At 40.5% G+C, this 27,061-nt stretch overlaps 1 protein-coding gene across 1 annotated transcript in view; it reads right to left on the minus strand.

Moving 5' to 3' along the window:
* Nucleotides 1-4,367: 4,367 nt before the first annotated feature.
* YIPF7 (Yip1 domain family member 7) overlaps nucleotides 4,368-27,061 on the minus strand; it is a 161,814-nt gene continuing 139,120 nt past the window's right edge. Inside the window, exon 5 of the mRNA XM_075849599.1 lies at nucleotides 4,368-5,027. Coding sequence (XP_075705714.1) covers nucleotides 4,865-5,027 — 163 coding nt within the window. The 3' untranslated portion in view covers nucleotides 4,368-4,864. The remainder of the gene's footprint in view (nucleotides 5,028-27,061) is intronic.

The following is a 27,061-nucleotide window of genomic DNA, read 5'->3' on the forward strand; positions in this document are numbered from 1 at the left end:
TCTACACATAAAGGTGCAAGGCGGACAGTCCTGACCTTTCCTTCCTGTCTTCATAATGTATTGGCGCACAGGATATTGCTGTTAACGTTTATGGTAAGAAGCAGAAGTCCATAAAAATGCTACAAAATCCTCCATTTCCCTTCATAATCTATTATCATGTTATTATACTATATTCAAGTAGTATAATGGAACTGTAACATGTAGCACTTGACATTACAGTACAGGAAACAAAAGCAACATTGTAACAATTGATCCTATGCCTGAACTCTAAATTCTGTATGTTGTAGCTTAGAAGCCCTAAATATCAGATATACATGAAATTCACAGGCTAGAATCCAATATAACACAGCACTCTGTTCATCTTCATCATATCCGAATCCCAGAGAGGTATTGTTGAAGGTGATTGCATTTGCTGTTTCATGAACTTCATGACTTTACTGTTACATTGAGGGGTATGTCATCCATTAAACACCATTCTTGAGTTTTTATATAGGCTTAATCTGCATAGAATGTTGAGTAACTTTGTAAACACTTTGCATTACGTACAATGATCCTGAGTTATGTGTTATAAACTAGATTGGCATTTACAGTTTTATAAGTCCTTATCGGAAACAATCAGCAGGCTTGTTTTTAAGCACATCCCTCAAGCTTAACTGAGCTTCTATAAGGCTGTGGAAGAGTTAATTTCTCCTATAGGATTATGGTACAGTGATTGGTGTAAAGGTTACAGAGAACGTACTGTACAGACCAGAGGCAGATACAGACTGCAGAGGGCCCCTGTGCAAAGAATGTGCCTGGGCCGGCCATAACCTAACCACGCCCGGGTGCATATAAAACTATACAAATCTATATTGCACATTTTATTACTAGTTTAAAACACAAGTAACAAACATAAATAATGCAAATAATGTTAAAGAATAATACCCCCATATTATTATTGAATAATACCACCACACCATAACCATATAGCGACTGAATAATACCCCCATATTGTTACTGAATAATACCCCCATACTGTTACTGAATAAAAAACACTATACAAAGACCAATATTACCACCATGTAGTGACTATGTAATGGTAGATGCCAGTTATACACAGGAGCTCTGCAGACCATATAAGTGATTACAGCACATTTATGTCTAGTGACTCACAGGTGATGGTTTCTCTGATTAGAGTCGTTCACTTTCCTTTTTTTTCCTCCATCTGGCCCAGACCACGGTGATGACTTATTCCAGCCACGACTCGTCTCTGCAGAATTTGGCACACAGACATGTTTGGTTGCTCGCTTTTCCAGCACCCTCCCCACCTATACCACATCCTCTAAACAATCTCGTAATCCAGTGGCCCAGACAGTAATAATGATCCCTCAGTGCTTGACACAATAAAAGTGCCCCATCAGTAACTGTGCCCCCTTTGTGCCCCCTTGTATATAGCGCCACTGAATCCCCTGTAGATAGCGCCACACTGCCCTCCCCCTTTGTACATAGTGCCACATAGTCTCCCTTTGTATATTGTCACACAGCCCCCCTCCCCTTGTATGTAGGGCTACCCTGCCCCCCCATATATTGTCACATAGCCCCTCCCCCCCAAAAAAAAATAATTCTACTTACCATGCCCCGTTCCCGTAATGGACGGAGCGCTGCAAAGACTCCGGGCGGGACGTATGCGCAGACCAGCGTGATGCAGTGATGTCATCATGCCGGCCTGCACAGGGAGTCTTCCCAGCGCTTTACAGGTTGCAGGCCTAACGTGGCCTGTAGCCTATAGAATTCAATTATATCTGTGTCCTGAGGACGCAGATACAATTGAATGTGGCTGTCGCTAGCACCGGGGCCCCCTCTGTTGCTAGCGACACTACCAGCATGAGGGGGCCCGAACTGCCCGGCCCATAAATGCAATATGATGAGCGGCGCGGGCCTCCTTATGGCTCGGGCATGGGAACCCAGAGAGGATGGGGGCCCGGTGCTGATCTATGCGCACAGCGTTTAGGGCAGCTGAGTGGGCCCCCACACCCTCCTGGCCCCTGTGCAGCCGGATCTGGCTGCATTGTCGATATGTCCGCACCTGGTACATACATTGAGCCAGCAAAGAATGCTGAGCGATTTCAGCTCTAAAACCAACAGAATATTGTGAATAAAGCACTGGACTATAATAGAGGCTTTAACTCAGGATAAGGACAAGATAAGTAAATAAATATATTTACAAAGTTGCTCAGCATTTTATTTAGGCTAATTCTATATGTAAACTGCAAAATGGTGTCAAACAGCAAAAATAGGTTACGTTACGTTTCATACAGTACATATCAAATAAGTGGTAATTTGCTTATTAAATAAAATAAAAACGTTATAACTGGTTTATAACTGTGATTGATTTTACTTAAAGGAACACGCCAGGCAAAACGGATACACTGTAAGGACTAGTGCTGGTCCTGAAGGGGCTAAAAATAGGTAGAAAATATGTTAGCACATAAATCCAAATGTGTTTTCTACCTATTTTTACATTTCTGTAATAACCTTGGATGTACATATATGCTTGCCATCGTATTCCTACACATTATCTGCATTGTATTTTCACATGTGAATTAGGTTACTATATGTACTCCCCTAACTGGGTTTTTGTGCACTATTTCCAAAATGTGGTTTTAATACCTTTTCCTGGCCGGATATGTGACATCCTTTTGGTGATGTAGGATCACCCATTATGCTGATTTTTGGCTTATTTATATTTTATATTATTGTTAAATAAATTTTTATATTTTCATAACCCTTAAGCCAAGTGCCTATATAGCCCAGCGTTCCCCCTGTCCCTTTGCTTCATCTCTATATATTTTTATTAATTTGATATGATTATCGAGGTGTATTGACAAGCTGTGGTGTAATATTTCTAATAGAAGTGCTTGAATTGTCTGGCCAGTAGTGTCAGTGAACTCCTAATGAGCTTACGGTAGATCAGGGGAGGTAAATGTGAGTATTTTTATATCCCATCTTCTGCTTCCGTAGTGGCAAATCCATTCAAAAGTGTGCACCAAATTCACACAATTTCTGGCGAAATTCCCTGCCGAAACTTTGTCGGATTTCCAGCAGACTTAGGGCTCATTAAGTCGAGACCCATTCATTTCAATGGCGCTATTCAGACATGCGTGAGTTTTCACGCAGCGAGTGGCAGTTGCATGAAACTCACTGTATGTTCTATATTGGTGCATTTTTGCACATCTAGTCGCCCATTTAAGTTTATGAGTGCGTGAAAACCACGGACAGCACACGGACAACATCTGTGTGCTGTCTGTGTCTCACGCATCAGTTACATAGAACAGCAGAGAAATAAAAAAAATTAAAAAAGTGCTTGTACGGACATGAAAAACTCATTCCACACGCAAAGCACAGTGATGCCAATATACAATGCACATGAACATGAAATGTAGCAAAAATGCCGCGCAAATCATACATGCTCGTCTGAATGTAGCCTTATCCGCAGCAAATCCAACCAGTGTTAACACACCCTTATAGTCAAAGCTGTATTCACAATATGGCAGACTTTACAACTTAAAGGGGTTGTCTCATTAACACAACCCCTTCTGAAAAAGAATCCAGCTGATCGCCGCGGGTTCAGCTTCTCTATGCCTTGGCAATTGCTTCAGGGGAAATGTAGGACTACATGCCACCCATCAAAATAAATAGCCTTCTATAAAATGCACGGACGTGCCCGGTCCACCAGAGCTACTCTTATAGAGCGTCCCTTCCTACTCCCACGGATCTCCAGAGCTGCGAGACAACCCTTTTAAATCTCACAGCATGTCATACTGGCTCTATGTCTGCATATGGCTTCCTGCTGTAGTTGTAGCCTTTACGAATAACAAAGCACAGTAATCTAATGGAGATGAACTAACAGTCCCACTGCATTATAGGAGCACAGCTAAACTGTTACAAATGTGTCTGACTGTGAAGTTTAGTCAGACACATCTCTTTCATACACCTTGATCACGGATTGCCCCTTACCTTGCACTTTGGAGTTGGGCCCCCTCAGCTGCTGTACCGCCTGGGCAATGGCCATACCTGCTGCCCTGGTAGTTATGCAGTTGAATGCATACACAGGAATCTTTGAAATAGTTAGTTAATTTATAGGAATCACTGTTTTCGCAAGTTTTGATGTCCATGTGCCTGTTATGCACTATTATTAGAGTGCTCAATTTTGATTGAAAGTTCATCCAGTAATATCTTTATTATTCATGATTCAGCTTGGTAGGACAGTGTAGACAGATGGCATTGATATGACAGCCATGAGGCTCAGGGGTCTGTTTTTTTTATTATTATTATTTTGTAAAAAATAATTAGAGTGAGAACATCAACATCACACGCAGCCCATAAAATCGAAAGAGAGGAATTTATTCATTTTCTAGCATAACAAAGTTGCAAACTGCTCAAAAGCAAAAAATTCTGCATTTCGCCGCTGTCGATAATAGAAGAGGGTGGTAATTAGTGCACTGCGGCCCAATGCATTTACTATAATTTACACCAGAAACTGGCGTAAATTATAGCGGACATCTACACCAGTTTCTGGCTGGCATAGATTTTACTTAGTGGCGCAAGGACAGCTGAAGATGCGCCCAAAATTTGTTGTGTATTACTCTAGCCTGTTACCTATTAGGACTGGCATCTCAAACGCTAGTCTTAATAAATTGCCCCCAAAGTGTATTTCTATAAAAAAAAAAAAAACAGGGCATGCTCCCAGTATAAGATTATAAAACTATCAGATTGCTATAGACCTTATGGTTTAGCACACAGCATGCGGGGAAAATGGAATATATTAAGGGGACATGAGGTCGTTGGGTATTGTAGTCTCTTGATCCAACGATACATACCTATTTCAAAACACAGTAAGCAATGCAAAAAGTCCATAAAGCAAAGCACAAGGATATGCCACAAGGAGCTGTTGTCCTTCCATTGCCAACGTGGTGATGAATATTTTGGATGCTGAAAAACTGCACCACCCAATTATAGTAGTAGCTAAGACAGTACCAGCAATTCCCCTAAAAGAAAAAGAACAAAAATATATAAATAAATATAAGATAAAATATATACATATTACAACACCCTTTAAATAAGCTACATGCCTAGGTCTCCAGTTGAAGAAGTAGAGGACTAAGATGACATCCACCCCTATTTTAGGAGTCTGAAGAAAGTCTTGCAAACAGGTTAATGATGTGCTTTTTCCTCATCCATTTCTAGGTTCACTACTTATTTTGTTTTTTATTATGTCAATATCAAGTGCATAAAGTTGTATACTGGTATTTAGAAATGTTACTTAAACAGGTTGTCTTATGAAAACAACAATTGTACTTATGAATTTTTAGGGCATTTGGATATTTTAGTGGATGGTCCCCTGGCTCAGGACCCTCTCTATTTACCAGAGCAGAGGGACACTAACAAAAATTGGAGTGCAAAGGTGTGCCAAAACCATTAAGTATGCTATATGGCCAAAAGCATGTGGACACCTGACCATAACACATATATGAGTTTCTTGAACATCCCATTCCAAAACAATTGGCTTTTAATATGAAGTCGGGCCCCCTTTTGCAGCTATACAAGCCTCCACTTTTCTGGGAAGACTTTCCACAACATTTTGGAGTGTGTCTATGGGAATTTGTGCCTATTCAGCTACAAGAGAATTTGTGAGGTCAGACACTGATGTTGAACAAGATTGCTCGCAATTGGTGCTTCCAAAGGTGTTTAATGGGGTTGAGGCCAGGACTCTGTGCAGGTCACTCCAGTTTCTCCATGACAAACTTATCACACCATGTATTTTTGGACCCTGCTTTGTGTGCTGGGACACAGTCATTCTGGAACAAGGAAGGGCCTTTTCCAAACTGTTGCCACTAAGAATACGCTTGTCTTAAATGTCTTTGTATGCTGTAGCGTTAACATTAATCTTCACTGGTAATAAGGGAGCTAAGAAAAACCCTGTAAAACAGCCCCAGACCATTATCCCTTCTCTGCCAAATTTTTTGCACTGTGCCTTCCTGTAGGTAGCGTTTTCCTGGCATCTGCCAAACCCACATTCATCCATCATACTGCCATAACTGGCTATTTACAGTATATACGCCACACACTTCAGCACTAAGGGGCCCCGCTCTGTGAGTTTACATGGTCTACTGCTTGGTGGCTGAGCTGTTGTTAATCCTAGACGCTTACACTTTACAATAATAGCACTAATAGTTGTCCAGGGCAGATCAAGCAAATCAGAAATTTCACAAACTGACTTGTGGCAAAAGTGGCATCATATTACAGTGCCAAGTTTAAAGTCACAGAGCTCTTCATTATGATCCACACTACTACCAATGTTGGTCTATGGAGATTGCACAGCCATTAGGCACCTGTTTGCAAATAGGTGTGACTGAAGCTCCTGTGCCCAATAATTTAAAGGGGTGTCCATATACTTTTGGCCAGATAGTGTATGTTCACCAATTAGATATATGGTGCTGTCTTTTAATACAGAAACAAATGTCTAAACTGACTGAAGGGTTTGCTTTCTTTAGACCAGTGCTGACCACATTACTATTCTGTTGAACTATCAGTACTCGTCTAAGTGCAATAGATTGCTATACATTTCGTGTCCTGTCCTGATATTCTATCCAGTTGGCTTCCTTACGACCTCTGAGAATTGCTGAAAGAAATTTTTATTAGCTAAAAATCAAGATAGATTGTATCTTAAAACAGTATTATTTATGGTAAGTGTCTAACATTTATAGTTATGATGACATCTATGCTAAAGCCATATGGAAGGCGTTCATAGTTTTATGACTAAACCTTACAATTACATCTTCTAAACTAAAGTTACCAAAGTGGAATTGTATATTTTATGTGTCTTTTCATAATTCTTCTTTTCCCATGACCATAATTTTATGAAAATGCTGAGGCACATAAATTAGTTGGTTGATATAGCGTGGCAGTACCAGTTACTACAAAACTGTCAAGCCCATATTTCTTTCTGCTTTTGCTTAAATGTGAAGAAATATAATATGCCCTGGTAGGGATGAAAATTATCTAGTTATGTAGAAAATCAAATTTCTATTTCTATGTATTCTCTACAACTAGAAAGATAGAAAAGAGAGGAAAATGTGAATAGAAATGATTGTCATCTCTTCAGGTTAGAAACATACATATCGGCACAATGCAGCAAATAAAGTACAACGTACAGATGTACGAGAACTGAATTTGCCAATGCAGCAAAGCTGAGCTTATCATTTGGTTTGATGTATTATTATATCACACTTTATTATCTTAGGGTTCCCTATGGGACTGAAAGTGCACAAAATAAATAGTTTTGCTACATCTGCACATATTATGATCATTTGCTGTTTCTTCCATTTAAATTTTTCACCGTGCACCCTTAAGGGTGAATTCACACATTGCGGATTTACAGTGCAACGAATGTGAATTTGGTTTTCAAAACCCCATCCACATGTAGTGAAAAAATACACTCAGAATGAATTCGGGGCATGCTGTACATTTGAAAATCCAGACTTGGCACAGATTTTTTTTTTTTTGTTTATTTCAAAGTTTTATCATATATCAAACAGGCATATGGATTAAAACAACATACTAACAAGAGCTGCAGAAGCTGAACAAATAAATGATATTACAGAAGTGCATGACAAAGAATAGCATATACATACTTAGTACATCATCATAGCATATAATCAAAGGTGTGATATCAGAGACAAGAAAATATATAAGTAGTATCGCTAACCAGTCTCGTCATCTGCAGACAAGGTGTTCTCTGAGGCGTAACGGGGCCCACACATATATATTGGTTTTCATGCATAACAAAAAAGGATTACTTGATTTAAGCGAAGGGAAAGGATTTTGGCAAGTACCTTATAATCAATGTGTAAGAGCCATATGGGTGTATAAGATGGAAATCAGTTGTGAAGAGTGGTATGATATAGAAAGTATCTCCCATCAGGAATATACACTAGTCTGCGAGTAGGAGCAAAGGTATTATCAATCTGAGATAAGGTCTGGTGAATGGGAGAATAACAGGAGAAAAATGTAAGATGCCTCCATATGTCGCACCATATAACTATGTCCATGCATCTCTGTACTATAGTGGGGCCTCTAGGAGAGACAGAGAGCGGGGAGCAGAGGAGTCTATCTAGGTTGGGGTCAGGTATCAGATTAAAATCTCCAGTGCATGAGTAGATAATCGGGGTAGTCTAGGGAAAAAACCAGGGCCTGTTTTAGGAGTCCCAGATCAGCCGGAAGGGATATATCACTAAAAGCAGAACCTTACAAGTGTCAATTACACAGACTAGAAAAATATGGTGGACTGAGCCTGCTCCATACGCTGCGGGTGTCAGCTGTGTATTACAGCTGACACCTTGCACTAATGGCCAGACACAGAGAGAACTCTGATCCTGGCCGTTTAATCACTTAGATGCCGCGGCCAATAGCGAACATGGCATCTAAGCCGTTAGAAAGATGCAATCACAGGGTGCCGATGGTTGTCATGGCAGCCACCGACCTAATAAATGCCCCCAGGTTTGCCTTATATCTGCGCCTGTTAAGCCCCGCCTCTGGCAGGTCTTAACAGGAGCCTGTATAAATGACAATATACAGCAAAACATTTTCCCATTTTTCCTCTAAAGTAATGTACTTTAAATAGTGCCAATAGAAACTACAACTCCTCATGCAAAAAATAAGCCTTCACGCTACTCCATTTATGGAAAAATAGAGAAGTTATGGCTCTTGGAAGGCGGGGAGTGAAAAACGAAAACAAAAAAATGGCTGAAAAAGGGTTAAAAACACTAAATACCTTTATTTAATATATATATATATATATATATATATATATATATATATATAAATGCTTACAAAAAGTCTACATAGCTTTTAAATGATCATTTTACACCCTTACTCTTTAGCAAAAATCATAAGTTTATTAATAGTTAGCTAACATATAAAAACAAAATACAAACAGCATGCACACTTGTAACCTCATGTTACATTAAGGCTGGAAACCCACACATAATTTGGATGAAGTTTTTGGTACAGTTTTTGGCTTAGTTTTTTTTTAGCCAAACATAGGAGTGGACACAAAAGAAAGGAGAATCATCAATCTTTTCTTTATACTTTTGTTTTCTTTTGGATCCACTTCTGGCTTTGCAAAAAAACAAAACAAAAAAACTGCATCAAAATACTGTGTGTGATCATGGCTTAAAAACGTGTTCCCTCCAAAAAATGTCATATCACTAAGGGCTTTTCCACACATAATGTTACTCCGATCGCTCGTCCCCATACATCATCATGTCGGCAGCGCGTCTCCCTGTTTACACAGGGAGATGTGCTGCCGACAACGATAATATTTTCCTTTTTTAAAATGATACGATGAGCAGATGATCGAGCGTTTTCTCGTTCATCTGCTGATCGCTGCCCTGTTTACACAGGGCAATTATCGGAAAAAGAGCGTTATATGAACGCTCGTCTGCCTGGTAATCGCCCAGTGTAAAACCCCCTTAAGACTTGAATAGGTTTGTGTTGCAATTCCCTGCACAGCAGGTAGCTGGTAGTGCCGCTGTGCAGGTGGAATGGTGAAGAGACCTCAGTCCATCTCAGCAGTCAGACAGCCAATGATCATAATGTCCCGATATATCCTAGAATACACCATAACTTTAAAAGATTGGAACATCCCTTTAAATAATATTTTAGAAAGAACGTTCATGTACAGTATTGAATTTCTATGCGTAGTTTTTGGGATATTTAGACTTGGTGAATGAAATAGTTAAACCCGTGTCAATTACATGGAGAAAACATATGTGGCAAGTAAATATCTTGACAATAGCAGAATAACACAGTTTAACACCCCCGTAATCTGTTTTGCCCTGGAATAAATGAAATTTCTTTGCTTTGAGATGCAGCTTAATCCTTCTATCAGAAAACATGGATCTATAACTGCAACGCTCTGACACGAAATCTCATTAAACAATCTCTTTTGGTCTATTTCCTTTATTTAAAAATCTATCAGGCATCATGTGAACTCAAGCTATGATGTGAAAGTAGATCTTTATCCTCTAATTGAAATGGCTACACATGAGCTCAGCGGGAATAAGTGTTAAAGAAGACTGGAACCTGTTTTCAGTCTGGTTGTTTATCTAGTTCATAACTTTACGAATGTTACTTATTTGTACCAACGCTTTAAGGCCAAGTTCAAACAGTGCACTGTGTTGCGCTGCAAACGCAAGCAAATGTGACCAGGGGCGTAACGAGAAGCATGGGGCCCCATAGCAACACTTGGAATGGTTCCCCACTCTACCATGAAGATTATCAGCAGCAAGTAAGCACTTGCTCATCATATCCTCATAGATGGCGTGGAATCAAGGAAGAAGTGAGTATAAGTGGAGCACGGGTGCTGGCAGCCTGGCACTAGGCATTCTCTGACACCTGTACCATGTATGGATGTGAATAACAATCAGAGAAGACATCCACTGTATCGGTATTTCTCTTCATAGTCAACCCCTTTAATCTGAGAGCTGCCCTGGTGATCAGCTGATGTGATCCCAAAACTCTGACAAACAGCTGGTTTATTTTACCCTGGAATGATGTGGTTGGCTGCTTATTTCCCCTGAAGCGCGTTCCATGTATGGTTTCATGCTATATTGGGGGAGTTGGTTCTCTTGACCCTCTGTGGCTTCATATATGCACATATAGTGTGCATGGTGTCATTTACATTACAGCTCTGCCCCCTTATTTTGATACAGCGCCATCTTATGTATATGACTGTTTGGTGTCCATCCCTACTGTGGTAATCATCTCTATGTTTTTAATTTACTTGTTTGTTGTTTTATTGTTATTTAATAATACATTTATACATTTTTAATTGATTTTTGGTGTGTCAGACTCCGATTTTTAGGTTATTTGTTTCGTATAGCGGGTTTTTACACCGTTACTACCATGTTTATCATGGGCTCATATGCCCCTCCCCCTCTACACATCATACACCAATAAGGATTTATTCTCATTACTTTTATTGGGGGATTTTTGGTGTTGTCCATTTAGGTACAGCATGGCTCATAGAGGGGGTCCGGAGTAGCGGACCATCCTCTGACAAAGAAAGAACTTGTCCACATGTAACATACTTGCTGTGTATTTTCCATCCGGAATTGTAGATGCAACATACGCAGAGGAATACAGTAGCAGAAAAGTGGGTGAGATTTAATTAATTTCACCCACACGCTGCGTAAAATATCCTTCCTGACATTCACCTGCGGTGCGTATTTTTTGTTCCGCAGCATGTAAATTCCTGCTGCGGAAAGTGGGCTGAATTGCTGCATTTTTCAGAGGAGATGTCACCATCTCACAGACTTGAAAAAAACGTAGCAAGGGGGCGTGATTTTGCCACCGGAAGAGATTGGCGCGTGAGATAAGAGCTCCGCTCAGTAGTCCATCTTCTCTGCCGAAAGCACCTGCCAGCGACACAAAAAGCATTCTCATGTTAGGGATTTCAAAACTATACATGGGCAATAGAATATTGACCAAGAATTCGGTCGACAAGCCAGATCAAAACCTGTCTACCATGGTAGAAAACAATTCCAAAGATGGCGATGAGAACTCACGGAGCCCAGCTCCGAAAGACAAATTCCCATCATTGACCTCCACATCTGAGGAAAATATTCCCAACTTCACTACAACAGCACTGGAGATGCCTGAGACAACACAGAAATCTCAAATCAAACCACGCTTTGAATAAACATGGAATACCCCTAAGTACTCAACAAGTAAAATGGCATCGTCATCCCCACGAGGTACGTCATAACGAGACAAATCCATGCTGCTGTAACATCAGGAAGATGATATCTCTCCACCTAACTCTGTGTGCTCAGATAAAAACTCGATATCTCCATTAACTAGTCCAGCAAAGCAAAAACAGAAGCTAGACGATTATCTCGCGGAATACGAGGTAAGACACGATCCTAAACCTATAAATACAATACCAGATACCTCAGATGTCTTTGACAGATTTCAAACTGCGAATAAGACTGTATCTGGAAATATGCTTAAGGATATGTTATTAGCTCTTGGAAGCACACTACACAATGACTTTTCGAATATCATACAACCTTTCCAAAAAATCACTATCTGAAGTCGAAGCATCCTACCTGAAATCATTGAACATGAACTTAGCATTGACCATGCACATAGGGTCCCCAAACCCCAAAATCTACCTGATAATATACCACGAGATGTGATAGCCAGATTTACCTTCTTTCAGACTAAAGAACAGCTAATGTACGCCTCAAGAAAACATCAACCTCTTATCTCCGCCACATTCTCATCTCAAACTGTTTACAGACTTATCGGCTGTCACACTGCAAGCGAAGAAAGAATTGGCGCCATTAACACAGCTACTGAGGAAAAACGACATTCAATATAGATGGGGATATCCTACTGATTAATCGCAACAGTACAATCTACATGGAAAATCTGTAACAGAAGGATACTCACTGTTGAAGAAATGGAACATTTCTACAAGTTTGCCTGTACCTCCATCTCCCAGAAGATCACCTGCAAGAATCGACGGAGAATGGCACAGGATTGATCCTACCTGACTTTAAACAATAACATTTTACTTTCTGAATAAGTGATGATCTCTATGGTGATGGTCATACTATTCTATGTTATGTTTGTTATGCCATTTTGTTTCTGTACTTGTATAGTTCAATTTACTGCCGGTAATATTTCACAAGCTTGTAAAGGTATGCATTCGGATTTTTGCCAGAAACCTGTTTTTGCCCTTAAGATCATGCCTGGTCACATGTTTCTTAGCTTTAGATTTTATATAAATAATAATGAGAATTAATTTCAAGTCACTGAATATTAGGGGTATTAACTCCCCTTTCAAAAGAGCACTCCTATGGAGAGAGGCTGAACTACAGGGGAGTGATGTAATATATCTGCAAGAAACACATATACACGAAAATAAAATACCTAAACTTCAGCATAGGGACTATCCTACTATAACAATACCTATAAAGTCCAGGCCAGACAGAAAACCAGTTTCAGCAATAACATCCATATACGTCAATACTGTATATAGAATACCTATGAAGACATATATAGACAGCAATACTAAAAGTGTAGATAACCATAGTACAAGTAAAGCACTAACCAATACCAAAAAAATATCTTTATTTGGAAAATATTTAAAAACATACGTAGACCATCACATACAATATAAAACAACACATAATAAAAATGTGGTAGTGGTATCTAGGAGCAACAAATGTATCATATTATACATCCATGGAATCAAACAGTGTATTGTCAAGGTATTGACAATACTGTACAAGAATACCTCAACAGTTAACGGTATACTAAATATGTACACACTGGACAAAAAATACAAATGAGAGTGTCAGAGATACATAAAATCAGGATCAGATCCATGTCAAATGCCAACCCATATTCTGCATGTCTGCCGCTAAATGAGTCAACCACAGACCACACCAAGACACCACCCGACGTCAGCTGACGGCGAAACGTACGTCACACGTTCTACCAAACTCATAATCACCAGATACTGAAAAAGGTCAACACAACCTCATATACAAGAAGTAATAGCCCAACTAAACATCACTTGTATTAATGAAAAGATGTTTGCCAATCATATATATATGAACAATTTATTAAAAAATGTTTGGATTGAAAGTCCATACTAAACAACCTGAATGCATGCCTATTCAATAATATTCTAATTGTTAATACAGTCATGTCTTGTATAGTTTATTAAAATTTATCTTTGTTGCTCTGTATATGTATTTTCAAAGTACAAGCACTGCATAATATATTAGTATATATTTGGTCTGAATGACTCCCGTGAGCCAAGACCTAGTATGTATTAGAAAAGTTTGACGCAAGATATAAATGTTACATAAATAACTATCATCTAAGAATAAACTATCAAATACTTAAACTCATTTGATGATTCAAATACAATGATGATGGTTTTTTAGCATGGATCTACCTATGTATATTATCTTGCTTATTATACAACAACGTGTGAACTGTTTTCTACACCTTGAACCATCTCAAATGCTATGTTTTGTACTTTTCCATAACATGTTAACAATAAAATAAACTCTTTGATTGAAAAAAATAAAAATACCGCAAAATCCGCACCATTTTTTGCAGTAAAAAAACGCAGGAACTGGTGCGGTTTTTCCACAGCGGAATGTCTGCTAGTTGTCCTTATCCTAATGGGACTGTTTTTTTTATTCTGTCTCTGACTGTGTTTGAGGAGTACTATATTTCTTAATCTGGTCTTTATTTGGTTCCCTGCAGACTGTCTCTGTGGTGCTGATATACTGTTAATAATCAGTCACTGTATTGTGGTATTATTCGGTCAATGTATGGCAGTATTATTAAGTCGTAGATATTCAGGAATACAGCAGCACAGCCACGAAAAAATCTTCAGTGTGAAAGGACAACTCCCCAAACATGGGTGGTGCATACAGCAATGAATCCCAGGTCCAAGGGAGACAATCAATATGCAATTGAAGAAAGATACTGCAGCACTCAAGATAATCCAAAGAAGTGTATTTGATTTATTCATCAAGCATAAAAACACTTCCAACGTTTCAACCCATAAATGGGTCTTTATCAAGCATGCTTGATAAAGACCCATTCATGGGTTAAAACGTTGCAAGTGTTTTTATGCTTGGTGAATAAATCAAATACACTTCTTTGGATTATCTTGAGTCCTGCAGTTCCTTTCTTCGATTGAGTATTATTAAGTCACTCTATGGTTGCCGTTTGGCACTAGGGGCATAACTACCAAAGTAGAATGCATAGTATCTGCTATGCAGCCCAACAACTAAGTTTGTCATTTCCATAGTGGTAAGTTTCAGTTAGAAAATGAATATGAATTATGGAAGGGGGCAAGATTAAATGGGGTGCCATTCTAAGCTATACTATATGGAGCCCCGTGCTTACTGCTGCTGTGCGCATTATCCCTCTGCTGTGGCAGATAGATTATCCTTGCACTGTGACATCACTGTATTGTGACAGCAATGTGCACATTATTCCACTACAATGACATCACTGTGATCTTTATTTCTGGGCTGTAACTTCATTGAGTTAATTATCCCTTTACTGTGATATTATTGTTTGTATTATCCCTATACTGTGACATCACTATGTGCATTATTCTTGTGCATTACGGAAACACACATGGCACAAAATAATTATAATCTCTATTATGTTCAGAATTCGCTTCTGAAGGTGGACATGGTGAAGTGGGCATTACCTCACTGCATGCACTCTTTCATTTGCAATTTGAAAGCAACGGTAGTTTACCACACAGCATAGACGTTACATTGTAGTGAGGGGGATTTCTGCGGCACCCATACCAGATGTGTACATCAGGGTAGAATTTGAAGCAATTAAAGTCCTCAAGAGCAATTTATATTACCATACCAGATGTGACTGTGCTGTTAGTAGTGGTATGGTTTGTATGTCCTTCTCATATTTGCATGCATTTATACCCACATTCTATCTTTAGATTAATTACGTTCCTTCGAATCATGCCCAGTGCGTATATAGAGACAGGAACTGGTAGTCGAACGGTACCAGATTTATACGGTATGTCAGAATTTTAAAGGCGCAAAATGTCTGGCTCCTTATATTGATAATGTTAATTCAAAACTACACCCCTTATCCAAATGAATATAAAACATGAAATGTTATGTGCACTTTTATAGTCTGATCCCTCAGACATATATTTCTCCGTACAGAAAATAGGGGGCATCATAACTCCCAATATTTGCATCAGCCCAATTTGTGCCCCGTGTTGGACAATCCAGTGAAAAACGGGACAGTTGGTAGGTGTGAGTAACATGTGACTGCTGGTTCAGACTATACACGTGGTTTGTTTGTAGCATGTAACCAGGGAGATACATAGGTCTGCTTAGGAGCTGTACACACAAAACAGGAGATATTTTTTTTTTAAATTAAGACTAATTGCAATGTATTTATAGGATGGGAACAGAGCTTGAAAAGGGTTGTCTCATCAGGACAATACCGTTTCATAAGTCCTATTAGAACGTTTGGACATCATAGAGAAGGTTTCTCTGCTTAGGAGCCCCCTCTATGTTCCAAAACAGAAAGCCACCCTGTAAGACCTGGCGCGTCCATGCCCCGGGGAAATGTGTGGCTGACCGCAGCTTTCCCTGGCAGTAACAGCTGCACAGCTTATTTTTTAAAAGGGTTTGTCTTCATGAGACAACCTTTTTAATGGGGGCTATAGAAATATGTATGCAGTGAGCTCCTTTTTATGGGGGCTACAAGCAACCATAATGTTATCTAATTCTATGGTTGTGGAAAATAAAGCATTATGGCGGCACTATTGATTGATGGGGGGCAGTCACTTGGCACTGTTTATTTGGGCTACTTTTTATGGGATGTACTGTCAATGGAGGCACTTTTACTGTGGTTATGTATGTATGTATATATATATATATATATATATATATATATATATACATACATATATATATATATATATATATATATATATATATATATATATATATATATATATATATATATAAAAATATATAGGTAGAGATAAGCAGCACTCTGCGACAGATTCCAACACGGTAATGGGTGCAACCAGGCAATCCAGATACGTGGATTATAAGACATAAACGAAAGAAATCCCACAGCACTCCGATAGTTCCAAAATGTATGTGATTTATTCAGTCAACAGCTGCAACGTTTCCATCCTGCTATAGGACCTTTTTCAAGCAAAAAGGTCCTATAGCAGGACGGAAACGTTGCAGCTGTTGACTGAATAAATCACATACTTTTTGGAACTATTGGTGTGCTGTGGGATTTCTTTCGTTTTTATATATATATATATATATATATATATATATATATATATATATATATATAATTACTACTGCTACTGAGCAGAAGAGAACAGCTCAATGATCTTACAACAAAGCGCATCCTGAAGATTTCAGATAATAATTGTTGCTATTAATCTTACATACTACAATGCCTATAATATAATGCATTGTAGCTCAGAGTTAAATAAGCAAATCTCCCATGATTTCTCTATCAATTATTTATACAAACTTGTGAAAGTTTTATTTAGGAAAAAATCGATTAGGCAAACGGACTGCTATGACATTGCTGAACAATAGTATATAGTATGACAGTACTCTATTATAGTAGAATAGAATTTCTACATGCTGTAGCATATCCAGATTATACTTACTCATATGGATACTGAGTTTTCGTTGTAAACTGTATTTATTCAACAAATTCAGAAAATACTCCATAAGCTTAATTTATATGGCTCTTTTAAATCTAATACTGACAGGCAAGCCGCAGCATCTCCGATCCCGGTTGTTGCAGCAGCCACATGTGTTGAGGGATCAGCTCTTGAACCCGCCCAATTTTGTTATAATGTACATCTGCCCTACATGTACGACTTATATCGTTAAGAGGTTAACCCTTAAACGAATCATGACTTAATTATACGTCATGATGGGTGAGAAGTACAAAGCGGGCTCAAGGGCTGAGTTCGCTCTGTACACTGCTGGTGTTAGCTGTATATACAGCTGACACCCTGTTCTAACAGCCGGGATTGGCAAATAATGTGACCGCCGCATCTAAGCTGTTGAAAAGGGGGGCCCTCTGATAGGTTGTCATAGCTGCAGGGGGCCTAATGAGGCCCCCAGATCTGCCATATTTCTCCCCCTATTAAAGGGTTATTCCCAACTTAAACATTTATTGCATATCCACAGGATGCTCTGGATCTCACAAATATATTGAGGACCTATATCGAGCGCTTACCCAGCTGTTTCCAGAACACTCATAAAATGTAATGGAGAGCATGCATGGCCTGCTTTCCACTTAGTTCACACCTCAAATTGGCAGCCCCCACACCGAGCGAAACAGGGATTGAGTGATCACGTTCTCGATATAAGTGAGAGTCTCAGAGTTAGGACACGCATCTATAAGACATTTATTTTATGAATATGCCATAAATGTCTAAGTTGGGAATTACCCTTTAATCCCTGCCATACGGTTATGTAGACGGAAAAGAAATCAGTTACATATGGGTCTTAGAAGGCAAGGAGGGAAAAATGAAAATGGGCTTGATAATTAACGGGTTAAAAAAATATCCATGGTGGGAGACATATTGCTAATTTACAATATGTTATCATCACAGAAATGACAGCCCCAGACGTCTGTCGTTTTATATACTGTATATAGCATTAAACATAACAATGCAGTTTGAGTACAATTTTAATGAATCATTAAAAGAGTTATCTGAGTTCCGATTTTTTTTTTGTGCTAATAACTGAAAATTAGATAAATTAACAAACAAAAAAAAACAAACAGTACTTACTGTTCCTTTCCCCTGGTGATCTAGAGCTGACACTTTGACGGTATTCCTGGTGATTGTTTACATAAACGTAGCATGTGACCACTGCAGCCAATCAGAGGTCTCAATGCTGACGAATCGTATTTCTGCCATAATGCCACAAATACAACACATGACCGTTGACTGCTGAGCCTACTTTAACTAGGCTAATATATTATTTATATATCTATTGAATCAAGTCTGGCGCAGATTTCTTATGCTATATTTTATTTGTAGCATGTTTTTCATGAATTTGTTTCTGTTCAGTCACAGAACAGTACAGTCACATCTAGCAGACATAAGGCAGTGGTGACGGCCCCAGGCGGGAAAACTTTGTCCAGGAATGCCCTCACGTGTCTTTAAAAATGGAGTTGCATAGTTTTGACATATCAGCTGTGAAGTATATACATACTAGATATGAGTATGGGAAATCATGTTGAGTATGTTTTAGACCATAAATATTGAAGCTTTATGTGTTGAAACATCAGTTCTATATCTTGTGCCTTTATTATAGAGATAACTTTTGCTGTTCTTTCATTGGTTTGGAATTACATGACTTCTTGTCATCTCGCATTTAGAAAATATTTTAGCCACAAACATTAGCAAGGCAGATGGTGTTCCCTGCTAAGGCTGCTGGGTCTGATCTTTCCAGCACTTAAAGGGATAATCTGCTTCTGATTCCAGCTGTTGTCTTTGATTATTCTTCTATCTTATGGTCACTCATCACTTTTTGTACAGCTGTGACCTCTCACACATGTAAAATAATATATCTCTGTCTAAAATACAAAGTGTACATTACATTACATACATTAGTTACAGCTGCATATGCCTTGTAGTTAGAGATCACCGACAGAGCAGAACCGCTACAACTTTAGGCCCTATCATTCTTGCAAAAAACAGAACTGAATACCAGAAGAAGACAAAAAAGAGAAGATTAAAAAAAATATATACACCGCATTCCAAATTATTATGCAAATGTTATTTTTCATTGATTTTCCTAAATAGTCGATGCAAATGACAGTCAGTATAATCTTCAAGCCATCAACCGATGGAGTATAATGCAAATTTTATTGAACAAATCTCCTAATGATAACAGATTTTTTTTTTAGAAGTAAAAAACTCAAAATGCACTGTTTCAAATTATTATGCACAACAGAGATCAAAACATTTTAAAGGTTGTAAAGAGAACTAAAATGGTAATTTGTTGAATTTGCAGCATCAGGAGGTCATATTTACAGAAATCAAAAGCTCTTTCAATCAAAAAAAACTTAACAGGCCAAGTTACATGTTAACATAGGACCACTTCTTTGATATCACCTTCACAATTCTTGCATCCATTGAATTTGTGAGTATTTGGACAGTTTCTGCTTGAATATCTTTGCAGGATGTCAGAATAGCCTCCCAGAGCTTCTGTTTTGATGTGAACTGCCTCCCACCCTCATAGATATTTTGCTTGAGGATGCTCCAAAGGTTCTCAATAGGGTTGAGGTCAGGGGAACATGGGGGCCACACCATGAGTTTCTCTCCTTTTATGCCCATAGCAGCCAATGACACAAAGGTATTCTTTGCAACATGAGATAGTGCATTGTCATGCATGAAGATAATTTTGCTACGGAAGACATGGTTCTTCTTTTTGTACCACGGAAGAAAGTGGTCAGTCATAAACTCTACGTACTTTGCAGAGGTCATTTTCACACAGTCAGGGACCCTAAAGGGGCCTACCAGCTCTCTCCCCATGATTCCAGCCCGAAACATGACTCCGCCACCTCCTTGCTGATGTCGCAGCCTTGTTGGGACATGGTGGCCATTCACCAACGATCCACTACTACATCCATCTGGACCATCCAGGGTTGCACGGCACTCATCAGTAAACAACACGGTTTGAAAATTAGTCTTCATGTATTTCTGAGCCCACTGCAACCGTTTCTGCTTGTGGCATTGTTTAGGGGTGGCCGAATAATAGCTTTATGCACACTTGCAAACGATCTGGAGGATCCTACACCTTGAGGTTCATGGAACTCCAGAGGCACCAGCGGCTTCAAATACCTGTTTGCTGCTTTGCAATGGCATTTTAGCAGCTGCTCTCCTAATCCTATTAATTTGTCTGGCAGAAACCTTCCTCATTATGCCTTTATCTGAACGAACCCATCTGTGCTCTGTATCCGCCACAAATCTTTTCACAGTACGATGATCACGCTTAATTTTTCTTGAAATATTCAATGTTTTCATACCTTGTCCAAGGTATTGCACTATTTCACACTTTTCGGCAGCAGAGAGATCCTTTTTCTTTCCCATATTGCTTGAAACCTGTGGCCTGCTTAATAATGTGGAACGTCCTTCTTAAGCAGTTTTCCTTTGATTGGGCACACCTGGCAAACTAATTATCACAGGTGTCTAAGATTGATTACAATGATCCAAAGAGTCCTAAGACACAATACCATCCATGAGTTTAATTGAAAAACTAATAATCAAATGTTTATGACATTTAAATCCAATGTGCATAATAATTTGGAACACGGTGTATATACCACTTGCCCTGGTTTTCCATAGCTATGCGTCCCTGTCAGAAGGTGAGATGACGTATCTCTCCCATTTGATCGCAGCAGCCAATCACAGGCTACAGCAGTCACATTGGAAAAATCTACGTCATGTCATAGCTGTCCCATGTGACCATAGTAGCCAATCATAGCCTCTAGCGGTCACATGGGACAAAACTACGCAATGACGTAGCTGTCCCATGTGACCGCTCATGTCACATGGGACATCAGCCCTTTTTTTTTGTGGAATCGCAAGTGCCCCGATTGCCTTGTTTGACTCTCTGAGTCTGACAGAGCTATTAGAGGACTCATTGCAAATTTATTTGGACCGAAACAAATTTTGGTAAATTGTTTATCACTAATAGGCACTGTACTTTGAAAAAACTGTGCATAAATCAATAAAATAAGTGAATATAAGAAACTTTGTAATATATCTTAATAGAGAAAAATGTTTCTCTCTCTAATTACCAGGATTCTTCCTCATAAACTGTTCACTCACACTAACTTTACTGCTTTGTCCGTCTTTTTTAAGACAGGCTCCCAGCTTACTGAGGGATCAGGTTACAGTTGCCCATAGAAGTGTATGGAGAGGGGAAGGGGGAGGAGGAGAGCAGGGGCAGAGTTAGAGAAAGACAGAGAGACATGCTGCAGCTGCTCATTTTAACATTTTTACATAACCCCTCTGCTAAAATGCTTAGTACTGCTGTATAATCTCCCCCATGTCACTGCTGTTATATATATATACACACTACCGTTCAAAAGTTTAGGGTAACTTAGAAATGTCCTTATTTTTTAAAGAAAAGCACCGTTTTTTTCAATGAAGATAACATTAAATTAATCAGAAATACACTCTATACATTGTTAATGTGCTAAATGACTATTCTAGCTGCAAACGTCTGGTTTTTAATGCAATATCTACATAGGTGTATAGAGGCCCATTTCCAGCAACCATCACTCCAGTGTTCTAATGGTACATTGTGTTTGCTAACTGTGTTAGAAGGCTAATGGATGATTAGAAAACACTTGAAAACCCTTGTGCAATTATGTTAGCACCGCTGTAAACAGTTTGGCTGTTTAGAGGAGCTATAAAACTGACCTTCATTTGAGCTAGTTGAGAATCTGGGGCATTACATTTGTGGGTTCAATTAAACTCTCAAAATGGCTAGAAAAAGGGAGCTTTCGTGTGAAACTCGACAGTGTATTCTTGTTCTTAGAAATGAAGGCTATTCCATGCGAGAAATTGCCAAGAAACTGAAGATTTCCTACAACGGTGTGTACTACTCCCTTCAGAGGACAGCATAAACAGGCTCTAACCAGAGTAGAAAGAGAAGTGGGAGGCCCCGCTGCACAACTGAGCAACAAGACAAGTACATTAGAGTCTCTAGTTTGAGAACTAGACGCCTCACAGATCCTCAACTGGCAGCTTCATTAAATAGTACCCGCAAAACGCCAGTGTCAACGTCTACAGTGAAGACGCGACTCCGGGATGCTGGCCTTCAGGGCAGAGTGGCAAAGAAAAAGCCATATCTGAGAATGGCTAATAAAAGGAAAAGATTAATATGGGCAAAAGCACACAGACATTGGACAGAGGAAGATTGGAATAAAGTGTTTGTGGACAGACGAATCGAAGTTTGAGGTGTTTGGATCACACAGAAGAACATTTGTGAGACACAGAACAACTAAAAAGATGCTGGAAGAGTGCCTGACGCCATCTTTCAAGCACGGTGGAGGTAATGTGATGGTCTGGGGTTGCTTTGGTGCTGGCAAAGTGGGAGATTTGTACAAGGTAAAAGGGATTTTGAATAAGGAAGGCTATCACTCCATTTTGCAACGCCATGCAATACCCTGTGGACAGCTCTTGATTGGAGCCAATTTCATCCTACAACAGGACAATGACCCAAAGCACACCTCCAAATTATGCAAGAACTATTTAGGGAAGAAGCAGGCAGCTGGTATTCTATCTGTAATGGAGTGGCCAGCGCAGTCACCAGATCTCAACCCCATAGAGCTGTTGTGGGAGCAGCTTGACCGTATGGTACGCAAGAAGTGCCCATCAAGCCAATCCAACTTGTGGGAGGGCCTTCTGGAAGCATGGGGTGAAATCTCTCTCGATTACCTCAGCAAATTAACAGCTAGAATGCCAAAGGTCTGCAATGCTGTAATTGCTGCAAATGGAGCATTCTTTGACGAAAGCAAAGTTTGAAGGAAAAAATAATTATTTCAAATAAAAATCATTATTTATAACCTTGTCAATGTCTTGACTATATTTTATAGTTATTTTGCAACTCATTTGATAAATATAAGTGTGAGTTTTCATGGAAAACAAAAAATTGTCTGGGTGACCCCAAACTTTTGAACGGTAGTGTATATATATATATATATATATATATATATATTTAAAGTCCAATTGCAAATGAACACAGCACTCCAAAAAACCTGATAAAAACCAGCTCTGGGGTTGCCCCTGACATCCATGTCCATATATGGACAGTGATGTCAGGAGCAGAACTGGAATCCCAGGCAGAGTGCTAGAAGTGGCTCTGCTCCAGGACTCTGGCTCTGGGGTTGCCCCTGATATCACATTCCGGTCCAGGAGGATCCCCTGCCGTCACTGTGTATGGTGGACAGTGACGTCAGGGGCTCCAACAGTAGAGGAATCCCCAGCCAAAGCGTCAGCAACGCTCTGGCTGGGGATTCCACTCCTACAGGGAGGCTCAATGGAGCTATCTACTTGGAGTGTGTGTGGCATTATCTGCAGAGGTCACTGTGGCAGCATCTGCGGAGGGGACTGTGGCAGCATCTGTGGAAGGCACTGAGGCAGCATCTACGGAGGGCACTGTGGCAGCATCTACGGAGGGCACTGTGTTAGCATCTACAGAGGGCACTGTGGCAGCATCTACAGAGGGCACTGTGGCAGCATCTACAGAGGGCACTATGGCAGCATCCACAGAGGACACTGTGGCATTATCTAGGGGTGTGTTGCATTATCTACATAGGGCACTGTGGCATTATCTACAGAGGGCACTGTGGCATTATCTTCAGAGGGCACTCTGGCAGCATCTACAGAGGGCGCTGTGGCAGCATCTACAGAGGACTCTGTTACAGCATCTACAGAGGGCACTATGGCAGCATCTACAGAGGGCACTGTGGCAGCATCCACAGAGGGCACTGTGGCAGCATCCACAGAGGGCACTGTGGCACTATCTAAAAAGGGACTGCCCAATCTTGACGTGTGTCTGCCAAACACTAACTGAGCCGCCGGACTGCATTAAGCAACACTTAAACTGGAAAACTGGATTGTTGAAATAAGCACGTGGAGAGCTCTCGCAAATTTTAAACCTAGCTGTATTATTATAGTAATGTAGTATTATTATTATAGTAATATAGTGTTATAGTAGATCAAATAACTAATTGATTAACAATAATTTTGTATTGTATCAAATTTGAAAGTAATGCGGCCCGTCAACTTCCCATTTTTTCTATATGTTGACCACTTACCCGGTCGAGTTTGAGAGCCCTGGTCTACACTCATCTTTATATGCAGTTCTGATTATACAGCTATTCTTCTTATATACGAATCCCTCAACATCAATAAATTGACCATTATAGAGTAGCTCCGTAACTCGCACATGCGCAGACTAGCTGGAACGCTAGTATCGGATCTGCGCATGCGCTATGGTGACTCATTCACCACTTGCGTTCCACTGGCTGTACTTCTGGCCTGAACGCCATTTTGAAGCATGGACAGTATGTGCACCTGGATGCTGACACTTCGTGATGTTTAATACTGGTAATCTATAACCTATTGTACTACTCATTATATATTTATAATTTTTAGATTGGCCTCTGCACCTTTCTTGGCTTAGCCTAATTGCTCATTATAACACTGTACAGCATTTTTATACACTATATACTTATGTATATTGCACTTGGTTTATATAACCACTTTTAGAATAATACACTATAGGATTGTTTGCCCTTGGAACCTCTCTGGAACAGGAGTGCACCAGCTACGACAGAGGAGGCGTCCACCTTCAACTAGAACTGTTGAGAAAACATCTGGATGCTGGAGGCGGATGTGAAGGCACTCTTCAGGCTATTGAATGCGGACTCTGCCTCACTTTGGCATTCATGCCCTTCTCGGTGAGGTTACAGATAGGAGAGGTCATTGAGGAGAAGTTTGGAATGAACTGTCTGTAAAAATTGGCGAATCCCAGAAAGAGCTGTATGGCCCTCAAGCCTTCAGAATGTGGCCATTCCAGGACAGACTTTACCTTCTAAGGATCCATCTTGAGACCTCGATTCGAGACGATGTAGCCCAGGATGGGTAGAGAAACTTTCTCACACACGCACTTCTCCAATTTGGCGTACAGGTGATTCTCCTTTAACCGCAGCAAAACTTGACAGACATGTCTCTGATGAGTCATAGGATCTACTACACAAACATAGAGGAGGTCACGGAGATGTCATTAACAAACTCCTGGAAGACCGCGGGAGAATTACACAGGCCGAAGGGCATTACTATATACTCATAGTGTCCGTCACGGGTGTTAAATGCAGTCTTCCATTCGTCACCCCGGCGAATCTGGATTAGATTGTAAGCCCCACGCAGGTCTAGTTTGGAAAAAATCTTGGCACCACGTATACAATCAAACAGTTCTGAGATCAGTGGATAATTATTTTTCACCGTGATCTGGTTGAGACCCCGGTAGTCAATACAAGGACGCAGGGAACCATCCCTCTTCTTGACGAAGAAGAACCCAGCTCCTGCCAGGGAGGAAGACTTCCGAATGAAGCCCCTCTCCAAGTTCTCTTTAAAATAGGCGGACATGGACAGAGACTCTGGCAAGGAGAGAGGATATACCCTACCACGGGGAAGAGATGCACCAAGAATCAGCTCAATAGGACAGTCATACACCCGGTGTGGGGGCAGCGTCTCTGCCTCCTTTTTGCTGAAGACGTCCGAAAAGGCAGCATAATGACCAGGCAATCCCGCCAATGACCGAGGCAGAGGAGGCTGAGCCAAACGAATCTGTACCAGGCAACGGTTGTGACACTCTGGGCCCCACTAGAGAACCTCTCGAGAGTTCCAGTCCAGGACTAGGGCATGTAGTCGGAGCCAAGGCAGGCCCAGCAGCACGGGGTTAACGGCCTTGGACAAGACATAGAACGATAGAAGCTGGGAGTGGAGAACTCCCACTTGGAGCCTCAGCGGCTTGGTAACAGCTATAACTGGGTCTGGCAGAGGTAGTTCATTCACAGATGCAACCATCAACGGCATCTCCAGAGGGCTAGTGGCTAATTGGAGAAGATCCACCAGGTCTCTACAAATGAAATTAGCAGCAGGTCCAGAGTCCAGATACACAGAGACACAATGCATTTTCTCGCTGGACACTATAGTCACGGGTATGGACAATTTAGACGGCAGTCCTTATGTGCCCAAGGTTGTCTCTCCTACCAACCCTAGGCTTTGGGGCTTTTGTGGACACAGACGCACAAGATGGCCTCCGAGGCCGCAATATAGACAGAGTCCCAAAGTGCGTCTGCGTTGTCTCTCCTGGATAGATAGCTTATACTGGTCCATCCTCACATACTCCTTAGGAGGATCGACATCAGAGGACAGCAGGGGTTGATGCAAAGTAGGGACCAGACTAGGGAGGCCTCCCTCCCGACGAGCTTCTTGGAACCGTTCTCGGATTCTTATATCAATCCGGGTAGCCAGAAGGATGAGGTCATCCAGGGTAGATGGTAGATCTCGAGAGGCAAGCTCGTCCTTAATCTTAGGAGACAGTCCCTGCCAGAATGTAGCCACCAGGGCCTCATTGTTCCACAACAGTTCTCCCGCCAGAGTGCGGAAGTGGATGGCGTACTCGCCCACGGAGGTGTCTCCTTGGCGTAGGTGTAGCAAGGAGGCTGCTGCAGACGAGACTCGTCCAGGCTCCTCAAACACCAAGCAAAATGTCCGGAGGAACCCCTGGAAGTCACGGGTCTCTGGTCCTTGTCTCTCCCAGATAGGATTCGCCCATGCAAGGACGTGTGAGGAGAGAGAAGATGAAAGCGACCCTTGCGCCATCAGATGAAAATGCCCTTGCAT

This window comes from Rhinoderma darwinii, chromosome 1, assembly GCF_050947455.1.
Source record: "Rhinoderma darwinii isolate aRhiDar2 chromosome 1, aRhiDar2.hap1, whole genome shotgun sequence".
Classification (NCBI taxonomy): Eukaryota; Metazoa; Chordata; class Amphibia; order Anura; family Rhinodermatidae; genus Rhinoderma; species Rhinoderma darwinii.